General features: G+C 43.6%; 1 protein-coding gene across 4 annotated transcripts in view; it reads left to right on the top strand.

The window, feature by feature from the left end:
• Positions 1-17,257, top strand: part of Gapvd1 (GTPase activating protein and VPS9 domains 1) — a 177,021-nt gene that overhangs the window by 104,566 nt on the left and 55,198 nt on the right. For all 4 annotated transcript variants that reach the window (XM_070521492.1, XM_070521516.1, XM_070521511.1 and 1 more), the window contains exons 13-14: positions 3,639-4,057; positions 7,232-7,285. In XM_070521492.1, coding sequence (XP_070377593.1) covers positions 3,639-4,057; positions 7,232-7,285 — 473 coding nt within the window. The remainder of the gene's footprint in view (positions 1-3,638; positions 4,058-7,231; positions 7,286-17,257) is intronic.

Genomic DNA, 17,257 nt, shown 5'->3' with positions numbered 1-17,257 from the left:
AGATCTGCACTGCGGAAACAGACAATCCTCATGGACTTCTTCGCAAAGAAATAAATTTTGTGTTTTGACTAGCGACTTTTTTTAAAGCCGTGTTCCACTTACTGCGAACTTTGCGTTATACCAAACAGACACCACGTGATGCTCAGGTTCGTTATAAGCGGGCTTGACTGTATATCCATAATTTCATTATATCTAATTCCATTATAGTGAGGTCCAACTGCATAGCTCGCCCATTTGCAGTGTGCTTAAAGGGGTCCTAACCACTCCTAAGGCTTGGCGAAAAAACAGTCCACTTATAGCATATGCTGATGTGAACATCTCAGCCAAACTTTGCATTTGTGCGTGCCACATAGAGCTCGCAAAGGGAGTACAAAGTCTCATTTTAATGCGATTACCAAAGACGCTTGTGTAAGGGCCGCACTTTTTTCCGCGACTTTGATGGTGTGCGGCCCTTCCACGGAAGTCTGAAATTTTAGTTCAATTTTCGATCCACACATAAAAAAACCTGTTTAATCGTGTCATATATACCTAATGATGGGATATCTGGCGTCTAGCTGTGGACATCCTCACTAGATATCTACATCGGTATTGCTGCTCGGGCTCAGCTCGTCGCTGCTGCTCTGGTCATCCGCATGTTTATGTATCGAATCGTCCTGAGTATGTATGTATGTAAATGTTCATTTATCCAAACGATGCTGCCGTTTGCTGGCGAGAAATTTTTTTTTTCAAAATTTGGACTGCCAAGTTGGGGGTGCGGCCCTTACAGGAGCGCGGCCCTTAGTCGGGTGTATACATAGCATTCTTAGGGTACTTCACACACTTTCCGGGGGCTATCTATCTATCTATCTATCTATCTATCTATCTATCTATCTATCTATCTATCTATCTATCTATCTATCTATCTATCTATCTATCTATCTATCTATCTATCTATCTATCTATCTATCTATCTATCTATCTATCTATCTATCTATCTATCTATCTATCTATCTATCTATCTATCTATCTATCTATCTATCAATCAATCAATCAATCAATCAATCAATCAATCAATCAATCAATCAATCAATCAATCAATCAATCAATCAATCAAACTAACTAACTAACTAACTAACACACACGCATACATGCACACACGCACACACACACACACACACACACACACCTGACTGACCGGCACTACTGCAGACTATCTGCTAATGCTCGGCCGCACCTTCATAGGAATGAAACATTGGCCATACTACTTATCAGTGTCGTAGCCATCAGGTCTTGCTAATTTCGATTATAGTTTTGAACACACAACTAGCCTCTAACCATGCAAATCAAGGTCAGACCGCATGTATGCTTGCCTGCGCGCATTTACTCCTGGCTAGACACCTTGGAAGACTTCACTTTGTATTGAGCTATTTTGCAAAATGTGCAATTTCCATGTGGCTACTACTATACTTATTGTAACTATACCGTGTTCAGAAATTGTTCGGTATACAGAATAATTCAGTGTAAACGGGTTTGACTGTATTACACACTGTACAATATATTTAATTATTCTGTAATTATGGCAACTCATCAGAAAATGCACAAAGTACCATCCTACTACCTTCATATGAAGCCAACAAGCACTGACACGAAGGACAACGTAGGGGAAATGGGAACAATCCCACATGGGATCGTTCCCATGGATGTGGAATCGTGCGCCACCTGCCGCAAGTTGTTTTTTCATCCACTTTCATTTCTATATAATTTATCGTTTCTTTATTTCATTTATTATGCACAAGTAATTTCCCCTATGTTATCCTTGGTGTCGGTGTTTGTTGGCTTCATATGATATGACTAATAAAAACAGGCCCCTCGATTAGCCCCCTTTCTTCTCGTTCATCCTACCACCTTGTCTTTTTGCAGGGGAGTATTGATTGCCTTAGAATAAATTTATGCAAATTTGACACATTAACAGACAGTCTATTGTAACTGGTGCCTTAAAAAGTTAAAGCAGCTCTATGCGTCACCATGAACTACAGAATGAATGATCAGGTCTGGGAATTGTTAATTATTTTAAGAAGGTTTATGTCTGGAAATGAGTGTGAGTTCTGTCTGGAAACTTTTTTACACTTTGGTGAAAGAAAGATTCGAATTGACAAGGTTGTAAAAGTCTTCAATTACCTTTTTTTTTTTGCTTATGTATCTTTCAAGCAAATGTGTGTTGAGTTCAGAAAGAGTACTGTATATGCTTGAGTAAGGGTCGCACTCACGTAAGAGCCGCATTCTGCCCCCTGGCAACCCCAAACTTAAAAAAAAATCTTGTCTGCTTTTGCATTTCGAGTGGTTGGCATGCGGGGTCTTCAGACATTGTTGTGAAGTCACACACGTTAACACCATGGATGGCATGGAGGATGACTGTATGCCGAAGCGTCATGCTAAACTATGCCTGAGAGGCTGGGACACCAACAGTGACCGAGTTGAGGACTTGACAGGCACCAGTTGTGTGGCATGTAAGCGTGGACAAGCAAGTGCATTATGCAAACAATAGTGTTGGCTCTATTGGTATAGAGATGTCCCTGGGATTACGCAAGACCAGAAAGATGAAAGTGAAATGCACAGCTCCTGTCTAAGGGCCGTACCTCATTACCATGATCAAAAAAATAGTGCTGCCCTTATGCAGTCGACTTTTGTTAATTCAAGCCTGACAGGACAGACAAAATTTATTCAATTATCTGGTGGGTTGAATTAAACAAGATGCAGAAAAAAAACTCCAAAACACACCACTGATTCATTTGGCAGTATTTGCCCTGTTCTCACACGCCCCTGAATCAAACACAAACCCACTTTCTTTTTGTCCAAAGTAGAAAACTAACATGAAAATAATTTTAAAGCTCCTAAACAAAGTATAAATCTAATGCACACTCATTTTTTAGCAAGAAAATTGGGAAAGGGTCTGATATGTGTTGCGCAATGGTGACCAGTTTCTTCAAGTCAGCTTCGCCGCAATACACAGATGTTGTGCGGTAAAGCATATAAATACTGCGAAGAAGGTTTCGTGTTCGATTGCACTGCGAACGCAATTTTCGGCGCAATTTTCCGGGGGAAAAAAGTTGTGCGCTAGAATCAGCTAAATACTGTAATCAGACATTGTGAGTTGTGCTTATTGCTTGAAAATCTTCCTACAGCAGGCCGAAAATAGGTGTTTTTGATGGGAGAAGACGTGGGTTCAATGCAGTCACTGTTCCTTAAGCTTCACAGATACAGACGCTGTTACTAATGGCGTCACCATAGGGGTCAGGCATGTGCGTGCTGTCTGGTGAAGTTTGAATTATCTGGCGAATGCCAATTTTAGGACTGAAATAACGAAAGTTCAGGCCCATAAATATGCACAGTTGCCTGTTAGGGCCTTCAGTCAGGGTCGAATTAACTGGACTCTAATTAACGGAAGTTACCTGTACAAGTGTCTACAGTAATCTACCAGTCTAACGTATTTAATCCTTAATGACCCCTTAAGGCACAACTTCTTGCTTGCTTTGATGCTTAGCTTCTGTACTCCATTTACTACTGCTTCCTGTCTTTGAGTGTTGTACTTCATTTGCCAGTCTGTAGCTGAAGAAGTGCACCTGAAATCCTCTCTTGCATTCTCATGCTTTGTACACCAGAACAAGCATCACCAATTTTGGACGGTACCTGCTCCCCGACGCAAGGCAACTCTTCGACAAGCACTGGGCTGGCACCCGGTGAACTGAGCTTCTTTGACCCTCTGGCTGTGCAAGTGGAGCTACGGCATCCTGAAAAACTTCAGGTACAGGACGCTGCAACTGCTCTGGGCAGTACTGATGGAGCTGAAGAGGACGTGACACCTACTGGCACACAGGCCACACCTTCACCATCGGGGGGTGTAGCTGTGGGAGAGACCACTCCTCGGACCACTGTTTCCAAAGGAGGTGGAGCTTCTCCAACTCCGCCTTCTGAAGGTATGCAGAGCCTGGGTCGACTTAGCCTGGCTGTTAAGGAGTTGCCAGAGGAAGAGGCTCTACTGTTGCTCCAGAGTGAGGAAGAAGTTGTCAAGGTTGCCACGGTGAGCAGCTCTACACATAATGCCTATCCCCACTTCTTATGTTTTAATGTTGCTGCTTTCTGAGTGTTTTCGCCCATTTGTTTTCCAAAGCAGGGGTGTGGCACTTGTTGAAAAAAGTGCACACATGCGAGAAGCCGTTGGATTTGGAGTCTCCCCTTTCTTGAAATAAACAGCCTTTTATTTAGTTGAAACTTTTGACATCTGTTCTCAAACCCCAGCCTTTCTATTTCCTATGCTTAGAAATGGGGAGAGGCTTCGAGCAGTGCAGAGCTATATATATATATACATACACAGGGCGTTCCAGCGAACACTTTCAAATATTTTTAAAGGTTGCCTGTGGTAGATAGCTCAATTCTAGTTTATGAGCCGGTCTACTCGAAGCGGCGGACGATACTTTCACAAAAAATTGAAACGCAAAATTTACGAATTATTAAAAATTCACTAATTCAGTTTTTAGCTAATTACATTATGGCCCATTTTGCAATTTACAAATTCTAGCCATGGAGTTCGCAAGGCGGATCCACTTAAAACGAATTTTCAAGATGACACCAGTTTCGAGATATAAATTCCTGAAGTTGCCGGAGAAATGCATTGGTGTTCCAGTTACTTGCGAGCTTCAGTGCATGAAACGACATTTTATTAACAAATTAACTGGAATGCCAATGCATTTCTCTGCAAAGTTAGGGAATTTATGTCTCGAAACTGGTGTCGCATTTCGATGGGGGCGAAATGCGAAAACACCCATGGTACTTCAATTTAGGTGCACGTTAAAGAACACCAGGTGGTCGAAATTTCCGGAGTCCTCCACTACGGCATGCCTCATAATCGGAAAGTGGTTTTGGCACATAAAACCCCATAATTAAATTTTTTTTCTTATGAAGCCTCATCGTGCTCAGTGGGCGAGCCCTCCTCCATTCCCAGAACCCACAGCCGTCTCTCATCATGTCATCACTATTTTTCATCATCAAATGACCTATTGACAGCTTTTACCTTGTTTATGTCATGCGCTGCACCCTGCTGGCATCACAACATGCGATAAGGACAGTAAAATCCCGAAAGGAGCACAGGAGTGTTTTTTTAATTCATGGCTTCTTCGTCACACATAGCATTGTCATATTTGCGAATGATGATTGTAGCAATGTACTGTACGCGATGCACGTGTTTATCTAAATTCTGTAAAAAAAGTGTCATGTCTTTTGGCGCCCTTCAAGGGAGTGCCTTACCAGTTAATGATGACGTCTGTGGGGATTTGGGGAATTCGACGCACCATTGCGCGGGTGCATTTCACCTATGTTCTGAAATCCTTAAGCCACGCTGCCTCCTTGCTCCGAGCCAGTTGTCAGCGGTGGCGCTCCACTCGTAATGGCTCGCGGTGAGAGCGGAGCTAGTGATGTCACGAAGCAGCCCCTGGTGGCTACAGTCGTGACGGTAGCATGCCTCTTTCACCTTGAGACGGCGCCCGGTGCGTACATGCTTCCTCTCGTCCGCCGACACCTTTGTGACTAGGACAGCTCACGCACGGTGCCTTTGCCTGTGTGGGGACTGCGTACCTCGTGTCGATCCTATCCCGATACTAAGCCGAAGAACGGGTGCCTAGTGCTCGTGTGAGGTCGTACCACGCTGAGCCGCACTTATCGGAGGCCCAAGCCGAAGGAGATTGCCCGAGCTGTCGCGAGTTGGCCCATTGGTTATCGCGAGAGCAAGTAGCATAGCTGCCAGGACTTTTCCTAGCAGTGTATCCCAGCTCGAGCCTGTGCTTTCACAGCGACATGCTACAGGCGCCCCTGACTGTATTATCCGCCCTTGGTGCGGGACCCCTTTGGGTCCCTGCCGCCCCGGGACAGGGCGTTTGTGCAGTGTCGGGTGTCGCCGGATACAATAAACGGTCTCGGTAACTTAGGGCAATACTGTGTTCTTGCGTGCGTCGCTCGGTAGCCGCTTGCGGCCTGAGCTCGCGCTTAGTGGCGCTAGAGGCTGACGGCTGACGCAGACCTGTGGCTCGCTAAGCTCGAACACGCGATGGTCGGTACTCCTGTGAGACCTAAGACCCCACAAGACAGACATGCATATTTAATCCAAGCTGGTCAAGCTAGTTACAGTGGAAAATATTGCTCTTGTCTCAATAGATTTTTATCCAACTGCTAACAAACAAGGCATTTCGGTCTTGTGCCATGCATAAGCACAGTTACTTTTCATCTGTGCTTGTATAAGAGAATCAAGGTCAGGAACTTGTTCACTCTTGTGAGCCAAACAGGTGCTTGTTTTTCCCATAGATTCTGGTGTAGTTCAACAGCATATCAAGCCATTGAGTATTTCTATTTAAAGCCTCTAACCTGTTTAGAGGCTTGATCTTTTGAAGGTCCTTCATGAAACTGTATTCTGTGGACTGGTCTATATCATCATTCCGATGCCTTTTTAATGTTTACAAAACTATAAAAGCTTTAATGAGTGCCATTCTCTCAATTGTATCCTTCAAGATATGAGTGAATTACAAGGGCAAATCAGAAAGTCCTTTTCCCTATTTTTTATTAGCCAAAATAAGGTGCATACAGGTAATTACAAATATATGTACTATTCTATGTACCTTGCACTATTTTTCCATATAGTCTCCAGACTGGTTCAGACATTTGTCCCATCGTAGCACTAAATTTGAGATGCCCCTGTAGTAGAATTTGTCCGGCTGACTGTGGAACCACTGTTGGACTGCTGTCTTCGATTCATTGTTGCACGTGAATCGCTGTCCTGCCAGGAACTTCTTTAGCGGACTGAAAACGTGGAAATCGCTAGGGGCGAGGTCCGGACTGTATGGTGGCATGTCCAGGCTATCCCAGTGAAATGACCAGAGCTTGTCAGTGGTTCTGATTGCCGCACTTCGTTGTGCGTAGGCTGTGGACGTGTGAAGCACAACCGTCATCTTCAACAACTGACAGCGTTGCCGTGCCGTGGAGCTACCTTGGACCGGCCCGGCAGATGAGGCCGGGCCCGTCCAAGAAAGGTCTACTGCTGGGAATGGATATGTTGACTTCGCATTTACAGCCGTAATTTGGCTAAAAAAAAGTAGGGGCAAAGACTTTCTGATTCGCCCTTGTACAGGAAGCATGGCGAGAACAAAAAGTACTTTTATACTTGTAACTTTGCTGTAACACTGTCTTGTTTTACTGATTTATTCTGCAGGAAGATGAACGGGGTGCAGGTGACAAAAGAACGAAAAATTTCTTCAAAGCAAAGGTAAGCATTCATGCAGTCATGCATTCAGGTGTGCAAGGATGTGCTGCCACCTTTTAACATTGGACTTGTGCAGACGCGTTGCCAGCGATACAGAGTTCTAGCCACCGTACGTGGGCTAGAACTTCGTACTGTCGGGCCAGCTCCATCAATGTGTGTCATAGAGAAAGGGCAAAAGCTTCACCTCAGGCCCAACACACATGCACGCACTTGCACACGCTGATGCTTGTGTGCATGCCCGTTCGTGTTTTACACTTGCTGGGCTTTTTGGCGAATTTAACGTCTGAATTGATATCATTGTGTTGGCCTTGTGAAGTTTCATCATACAGGCAAACCCATAGCACTAGGAACGAAAGGCATGAGATGCGAATGCAGAAGTAAAAGACCCGCACCACATCGACACTCTTGTGTTAATTTCCAGAAAGCCTTAGTGTTGCACTGCAGCTGAATTTCTGAACTGGCACTGCATGAGCATGGAACTGCACAGTGAACTCATAAAGAAAGTGCATGCGAAGTGAACAGACTATGTTCCTGTTGTTCTTTTTTATGTAGCTTGCCAGGAGTCTTTCTATATTGCGTTGATGCTGTTCCTCAGCATTGTGTGACATGGCAGCACTGCGTCTGTGTGTGTGTTTGTATGTGGGTTATTTGTCTGTAAAAAGAAAATACAAGGAAAGCTTTTTAACCCTTCAGAAACAATTCAAGCAATTAAAACAAACAAACTTGTAAAGAAATACTTGTGCAAATGACTCCGATGGGCTTCAGCACAAAGCCATGCATTAAATTTATGCGAAAAAGGCATGTTTGTTTATAAAACAAATAATTTGATATTGTAACAGAAGGCAGGCTTCACTACTCACACTATCTCTTCTAACTTACTTTTTTTCATTTTCTGCACGGAAACATGTACATGATCATGTCTTGGACGAACACAGAAGGCTTCTGTGAAATAAGCAACATTATTACATCTGCTGTTCTTAAAACGTGTCTGCTTAGCAGAGCTCACGGAATCAATGTCCAGCCGGGGCCATGGCTACCCAATAGGCAAGCCAACTCGGGGCACACAATGTTTCAGTCTCAGGGTCTGAGGCTGGTTGGTGAAAGCCTGCTGCCTAAGACGCCTCAATTTCTGCACCTACAAGACCATGTACGTGGAAAAGGCACTATATTGTGTGCAAGGCTGTGGTCAGTTGAGGTGCCATTTTAAAGTCAAGCATAGCACATTCAAGAACAAAAGGAAGTACCTACATTCAAGGCATTTTTGTTTCAGCACTTCATCGATAGCCAAAGCCACTTTGGATGTGTTTCATTTTTCAGCAAGTAAATGTTCCCATCATTTGTTACAGAAAGGGTTAATGTTTGACTGTTGCTTAAAGGGCCCCTCATTAGGTCTGGCCATTTTGAGCTGCCAAGCATAGTGCATACAATGCGCGCCCACTATCGTGTCTGCTAAGAATTACATTGGTACATGCTGTGGAAAGAGCTGAAATTTCAAACTAAACACCCTTTGCCCTTCTCCTCATGGGCGCTGCGCTCCAAGACAGGGGGATGTCATACATATGCAAGTATGCCTACGTACATGTATATGCTGTGATGTTGCTCATAGGGACACGTGACACTTAGGGAATTATTCAAGGCTACGTCTGTAATTTTGTAATGTGTTGCTTTAGGAGACGACTGAAAGTTTAGAGAAATAATAAAACACATAAACCGAATATCCACGTGTTTTTGTTTTACTTGACCCCACAGCAAGAGACATGTATACTTCCGTTTCGTCTGCTTGTTCTCACATCGTGCAGTTGCGCACGCTGAGTGCAAAACTATGTAATCTTCTACTGTGTTCCAGTGCGCGATCATGCTCTGTGATCAACTTGTGTCTGCCGCAGTGTTTGTGTAGCACTGACTTATACCACTAGTTAGGTGTCCTCGTGCACAGCATGCAAAATCTTGCGCTGCGCAAAACGTGACAAACATAACAGCTTGCGCACGCAACCATCAGCGGAAGTGTGCCGTGCAGCAAGAGAGAGAGAGAGAGAAAAGGCCGAGCCTGTGACGTATGCATCATGCAATCCTCCAGCTCCGGTATGGGAGAACGCAGGGAAGTGATTTCACATGCGAAGACTAGACTGGCCAAGTGGAGAGAGTGTCCTTGTTAGTGGTGATGCTCGCCTCCTGAAATCATCAGTTCGCTGCACTGAAATATTTCTATCTCAGCTACTAAGCCATTTTGAAAAATTCTTGCGGTGGAATGCTCCCAAGAGGGCACGTAACAACTTCTAGCGTATAACGGAAATTCGCTATGTGGCCTAGTGAGGGGCCCTTTAAAGAAACACTGAAGACAAATATTAAGTGAAGCTGAGGCTAAGCTAAGATTGGTACTTGAAAACATCTAAGTCATCAATATTACAGAGGACAGAGCTCTTGTTAGTGAGAAAATAACGCACGTTTAGGACACGATTTGTGACTCGACAGGGACAGGACGTTCATGTATTATCCTTGTGACATCGGACTGCCTCATCATAATTGTGTCACTATAGTCAACCGCTGCTGATGAAAATATAATTATGTTGCACTTTAACATGGAAGAAAATGTTACGTGTCCACTTCAGCTCTCAGAATAGTTCATTGACATTACTCGTCACAACATTGGGTGTGGTTTGAAAGTTTCATTTCACTCAACTCCGTACTGTCCATGCTCTCATGTTTTGATAGTTTTGATATCACCTAGCTCAGCATTGTTTCTGCTGGTTTGCAAAACTAATGTTGACTGCAAGGAACAGGAAATGTTGCGTCCGTGTGGTGTCATGACCTTAAATCATTACAATGGAGTCCAGCATTCTAAGCCGCAGTATTGTTATAGGGTCATCAACAATTTCATCAACAAGGTCTGTCATTTAAAGGGAATCGGTAGGTCATGTTTATTATAGGCTTTGTTTTGGTCTTGTCAATATACCTAACTGCAGCATATTGGTTTCTGGCCACCCTTTTTTGTTGTTCACAAAAAAACAGTAGCGCCTAATAGCAACAGCTGTCAGGCACCGTTTACCACTGGTGACAAATGGCGATAGTGAATGCTGTGTCACATTGCCTCGCTCATCACGAGTGATTTGAATTGCACTAGAGGAATGCTGCCCCCTCAGTTGCAGTTTTCTCTGCAACTAAGTCGTTTCTTGGCACAAAACTTATGCTACAAGATTTATGCGAGGGCATTTTAACAGTCTACATAAACTGACTCAATACACTCGAACCTCGTTGTAATGAAGTTGAGGGGGAAGGCGAAATTACTTAGTTATATCCATTATGTTGTTATATCAATTATAGCCATTTACTGCTCTGTATGCCCGGTGAGGTGCACAAATTTAAGCATGCAAAGAAAAATACCGCCTTGCAGCCTGTCATACCACTTCGTGACCACTTATGCGATGAAAATTGAATGCAGGACAGATGTTTGGTTCGTTCAGAGCACACACTGCCTTTATTCTCTGCTAACCCTTGCGGGAAAGAAGTCCACGATGCTTCTTTGTTTTAGGTGTCGCAAATGAAATACTTCCTTTTCAGTGGTGATTGTCACCTTGATGCCATTTTCGCTGTCTTCATGAGCACCGAAGAAACGGCGCAGTAGGTCAACCGTGTCAAGCGCCTGTGACGACATTGGCAAGTTGAACTTGTGCGTATAGGAGCCCATGCCATCTTTGTCGTCGCTTGTGTTGGTTTGTCCTGTGACATCTGCCACATTACCGTCGTCGATCGGTTTTTCTATAGTCACCGTGTTGGTGTCAGTGTTGGCGTACGCAGAACAATTCATCGGCTGCATCAACACTCACGTCACTGAGTGTCTTCCACGAACTTTCTTAGCCACATTTTCTTCCACGGCGACAATGCCATCAGATTCAGCAATAGTAGAGTCATGCATGGCACCTCGCACAAGGCATGCCGGAAGCTGTTCGCTATCATGCTTGCGGAAATGCTCAACCACACGGCTTGCAGCATCTCAGTAACCATGTACAAGTCGTTTTTGTTTCTCACTGCAAACTCATATTAAGAAGTACGTAATCAATTAAGCGTTTGCGGTAGCCTGCCTTGAAGGCCTTAATGATGCCTTGGTCAAGAGGCTGTATAAGCGACGTACAGTTTGGTGGCAAAAAACAAAGTTAAGCATTGCATAGCATGCTGTGATGCATGGTGTGTCACGCCATGGGTCACAGCATTTGTTATCACTTACCGTCTGGCCAATATAGTGGACAATGTGCTGACCGTGATGTTAAAGTCTTGTGCAAACCCAAGACTTCTTTGTACCGGACTCGACAGCCTTTATAATGGCTGCCTTCTCTTCCAACAAGAGAGTTTTGCACTTCCGCTTCATAAATTCTTCATACATACTGTTGCCGTCGCGACCATACAAACGTGAGAGAGCACGGTGCTAGTGGTGTGCAGTGACTGAAGTTCGTCGTTAAAAAGCATGTGGTACACAAGGCAGATGTGAACACCACACCGACTACACTTCTCACTGACTGCAGACTGCGCAGCTGCTATCCAATGAGGTCTATCCGCCACCTTGCGCTGTCTCCCCCACTGGGTTAGTGAGGTGTTTGGCGCGGTTGAGCGCGACAATGTGTGGCCGTGAGATCAAAAGCGTGTCCGATGTGGGAGTTTTGAACAACCGCACCCAAGCAGTGTTGAACTCCACGTAAAGCAATATACTTCACACACCACGGTAGGGTATTTTTTGTCTGGTAGACGAATCATCATCGCCATCAGCCTGGTTATGCCCACTGCAGGGCAAAGGCCTCTCCCATACTTGTCCAACTACCCCAGTCATGTGCTAATTGTGGCCATGTTGTCTCTGCAAGCTTCTTAATCTCATCCGCCCACCTAACTTTCTGCCACCTTCTGCTACACTTCCCTTCCCTTGAAATTCAGTCCATAACCCTTAATGACCATCGGTTATCTTCCCTCCTCATTACATGTCCTGCCCATGCCCATTTCTTTTTCTTGATTTCAACTAAGATGTGATTAACTCGCGTTTGTTCCCTTACCCAGTCTGCTCTTTTCTTATCCCTTAACGTTACACCCATCATTCTTCTTTCCATAGCTTGGTAGGTAGACAAGTATAGTTTGTTATATCAATGATAAATGTTATTAGAGCACCACTTGAAACGAGGGCTGGGAAACGACTGACACAAGCGCAAACTTTCAACTAGTTTTAATGATAGGAAGTCAGGGGATTTTTTACATACGTGAGTGTGACATAAAATGAAAGACATAATAAAATATGCATGTGTCATCAACAAAACAGGTTTGCATATGAGTGTATGCAATAGTAAGATGGCCAAACAACTAAGGTAATAACTAAGTAACTAACTAACTAAAATAACTAAGTTCTTTTTATGATAGTCCCAATGAAGCCACATTGACACAGTTTTTCCCAAGGTGAACATTTCTGCCGCTTCAATTATCTAGGGTTGAGGATTGGGAGAGTTGGTATTGCGTTCTAAAACTGGTACAGTGCAACATGGAAAGGAAGAACAAGCTGAGCCAGCTAGAAGAAAGAACAGAGCTCTGACTTCCAACTGGTTTTATTGGCAGATTACACGAAATATATAGCGACAAGAAAGCATCAAGCAATGTCGTCACAACACTTCCCGAAACATCGCACTGAGAAAAGACTACATCATCTCAAGTCACAGAACATGCAATTCTGTCGTGCACGATTAAACTGGTCAAGAAATCTTACCTCCTGTGAAGATAGGCACAAAGATGGTGCGCTAACACACATGCTGCCAGCCCTTGCTATGAGGTCAGCTTCAATAATCTCCAGCGTAAGTTGTGATCAGTGCTTTTTCAGCACTTCACACCGATAAAAATTCGGCTTGCATCCACAATCGCGACAGAGAATTCCTATGTGTCCCTGAATAGCTCGGTGCACATAGTAATCAAATCAGTTTATTATTATTATGTATTACATCGTATGTTAATTACAGCATATAAGATATACAGATGAGAGTTCGAAGTACGAAACTGCAACGGGACCCTCGTTGAAGATTGCATTAAAATAATACAAGCATTAGCAACAGTGTGAACAATAGGATAGATATATCAAGTAAGAAATAATAGTAAGCATAATGGAATAGAAAACATAACGCACGAAAGCAAAAAATGAAGAAATTGAAAAATAAATACTTTATATAAGAACACAAATCTAGTACAACTCAACAAGCAAGAACATCAAAAATTTAACAAATAGTCTTTTAATGAATTCCGATGAAACTTCGGATTTTGGAGACGGGGGTAAATGATTCCATAATGTGATCGTGCAGAAGGATGATGACTTACTGCAATTAGTTGAAACCTTAGGTAGCAAAAAATTATTGTTAGCACCAAATCTGGTACAGTTGGTATTCACTAAAAGCTCAGAATAAATTAAATTAGTTATTAATAGTTAAGATTCCATTGCAACGAAGAAGAGCAGAGGTGCTGCCGTCATGAGGACAGTGAAAAATAATCCGAATAGCTCGATTTTGTATGTGCGGTAGGGACGAAAGATAATACTGATAAGTATTTCCCCAAGGTATAATGCCATAACTGATAAGAGAATTAATGAACGCGAAGTAAAGACAAACCCCTGAATGCAGAGATCTAACTTGGATCGTGCTTGGACTTGACGAAGTCAGCCCGAAGCGAGAAGCGGACTTCAAAACGCCCAAGTCGGCTTTTGCGTTTCATAGACGCTCAAGCTGACTTGCTTCGTCAAATCAAGACTGTGCTTCAATGCAAAAGTAGGTTGCTCATCTGTGTTCGAGGTTAATAAGAAATTTATTAGCATAAGGCACGTTGTACAGGAAAAAAATATCTATCTTTCCAAATTTCTACCATGGCATAAGTGCTGAAGTATAGTTTGGGTAAATTTTTCCATCTTGCGACGTCCGCCGCTGCGATGCGCAGTGTTGCTTGCGGAAAGCGCCCGTTACCGGTGAGTTCAAGTGGTCTTCAAGTTTCGGTGTTTTGGTGCGCTTTTTGAGTTGAAGTTTTCTCCATTTTTTCAAGTCGGTGCTCCACTTTTACGCGACAGTGTATTTTAGTGCAAATTAATTTTATAGTCACATTTATTTCAGTTTTAGCTTATCTTTAACTTAAATGTCTTTTTGCGCGTTTGTATAACTAGCCATAGAGAAGCGAACGAAATGGTTGGTTCATATGGTGGTCTTTCAACGGCTTTTGCTCTCGATTGCCGCAAGGCATTCGTGCGCCGTCTGGGGCCAGCAACCTAATGCAAGAGGCTGAGACGAGGCATACGGTCGGTTTCTGAGGGAGCTCGTGCATCCCTTTTCGCCTATAGGCATTCCAGCAGGAAAGCGACGGCTTTTGTTCTGGTCGGGCTACGTGACCCTTTGAAGAAGAGGCCAACCTACTCGAACACGCTAGGCCGGAGTCATAAACAAGAAAAAAACTGCAACATGTGCTGTGAACGAGGAGTACCGAGTGCCATAGAGTTCCCTGTCCAGACCCATGTGGGTGACAACACCTGATAAAAAAACTAAATAAATAAATAAAATGACACATGCAAATGATTTGTCTACTTCCCATGGAATCTTTGTCGAGAGCATGGAATCTTTGTCGAGTGTGGCACAGTCATAGACATTGCAAATTGGCAGCGCGTGTCGTCTGCTAGGAAAGTGTCGTCTGTTAGGAAAACAAGTTGTGCGGCTCGCGCAATGGCCGCGCACCGCATTTGGTACGAAATTGCTGTCCTGTCAACAGGCTTTGACGCTGAAATGTCGCACTCGCGTACGCTCTCTTCCTAAGAGAATACACCGCAACGCAAGACGGCCACCTGTTTTACAGAAGACGAAAAGAGCCTGCTGACGGCACTCGTGATCCAAGTACAAGCATGTTGTGGAATGCAAGAAAACTGATTTCGCATTGTTGACCAAGAAGAATGAGACATGGAAATAAATAGCAAAACAATATAATGCCAAGCACGGGATTACGCGGCGCCTGCAACTGGAAAAGTGCTGGAACAACCTGAAGCAGAAGCGGAAAGAGAAAGTTGCGAAAGAAAAGCAAGAGCGCCACGAAACTGGCAAGCGCACATGTTCTGCATGACTGGCTCATTTGGGCTACTTTTTGTTATGCTCGTACACATGTTTTGTGTTCGGTGGATGAGTGCGTGACAGTTCGGCATGCTGAGCGTTAATAATTAGTGATGGCATGTGTAGTCATTGAAGATGAGAAAATACGCTCGTAATCAATCTTTCCGTGACTGTGGGAAGCGTACCAGCATCGGGCGCAGATGCTTCGCGATGAGCAGAGTCGTCTTTCCAACTGCGCAGCACACTGTTGACTGAGGAATGCGGACCAGATCCCCGGTGACTGAAACGTGCCAGCGCCATAAAACATCAGAGCCATCAGCAACTGCACCATGGGAGGCGCACGGGCTGACCTTTGTTGTCCCCGCTTTCGCGGATAGCCATCATGGCGAGATATTGTCGCACGGCGTTCTTCCTGAATGAGTAGCGGCCGAGGAATTATTCGTTGTCGTATAGCTCCATCGGATTCCCTGGGTCACGTAGGGCGGGTTGCGAAATTTTCAGCAAGGGACGCGCCTCTGAAAATGCTGTATCCATGGCATGGAAAGCAAACTCGAAAGCAGCTAACCTTCGTGCAACGTCCGTTCGCGAGGCTTCGATGTTAGAATAATGCACGAAGTCAGTTTTAAGCTATCCTGGGAGCAGACTTGAAACTCGAGCAGACTTCGACCCAGTGATGTTGTCCGCAAGGTTGAGCGCGATTTAAGATGTGCGGCGAAGCTGTCTTGAGACTGGCAGAAGTCAAGTTTGAGCCAAGTTAAATCTCTGCATTCGGGGAAAAGAAGGGTCTGATGAGAAAAATATGAGCGTGCTTTAAGCTATGCATGTATGTCAAATGGTGCCATCTTTCTAATATGAGCAATATGGTTAACGAACATAAGGTTAGTGTCGAGGTGAACACCAAGGAAAAATACACTATCACTGACACGAATGAAATGCGAGTAAATTGTGATGCCTGGTAATGAGGGTAACTTCCATTGAGGTGATTTAAAGACCAGAAATCTAGATTTATTTGTATTAGTAAGTAAATAATTTTCGTAGCAACACTTGGACATGCTACAACGCACAGTATTTAATTTGGTAGTGACAGTGTTAATACATGCATCAGCAAAGAAAATAGTCATATCGTCGGCATATAAAATGCAGTAAGCCATGTTTATACCGTCAGGAAAAGTGAAAAAAGTAATGGACCAAGTAATGAGCCTTGAGGTGCCCCTTGGTTAATTGTTTTAGTAGTGGAGAAAGAGCGTGAAATGTATACTGTGTGCTTTCTGTTCAGCGGGTAACTTTTTGAGAACTTGAGAGCTGGACCTGAAATACCGTATGCTTAGAGTTTGTTGGACAAGACAAGATGATTAAGGGTGTAAAATGCTTTTGTGAAGTCCAAGAAACCAAGCCAACCATGCATCCTGAATCAATAGAGCATTTGATATAGTCAGGGAAAGCAGGGCAAGGTTAGTGGAACTTCCAGCTCGAAAGCCAAATTGGCATAGCTTCAGTAAATTAAATTTTTGCAGGTATTTGTTAAGGTGAATTATAAAGTAATTTTTTTGATAACTTTACTAAAGGAAGAGAGAATACAGATGGGATAGTAGCTGAAAACCGATGGTCTAGTGCCCTTTTTATGTATCGGAAGAACTTTAGCTACTTTTAGAGAATGAGGGAAAATGCCCTCCTTGAACGAAAGATTTAAAATTGCAGAAGGTGGTTCACAAATGATATCGACTACAAGTTTTAAGTGCCGTGATAAAATTTTATCTATACTGGGGCTGGTTTCTAAGATTTTTTATTGCTGTCAACACATCAACCGGGGTCATGGGAAAAAGAAAAAAAAGAATGGTTAGAACGATTTACGTTACAATGTGAAGTGCTGTGTCTTTGTCTGAAT

The sequence above is a fragment of the Dermacentor albipictus genome, chromosome 1 (genome assembly GCF_038994185.2).
Source record: "Dermacentor albipictus isolate Rhodes 1998 colony chromosome 1, USDA_Dalb.pri_finalv2, whole genome shotgun sequence".
Classification (NCBI taxonomy): domain Eukaryota; kingdom Metazoa; phylum Arthropoda; class Arachnida; order Ixodida; family Ixodidae; genus Dermacentor; species Dermacentor albipictus.
This window is presented reverse-complemented; position numbering and strand designations above follow the sequence as displayed.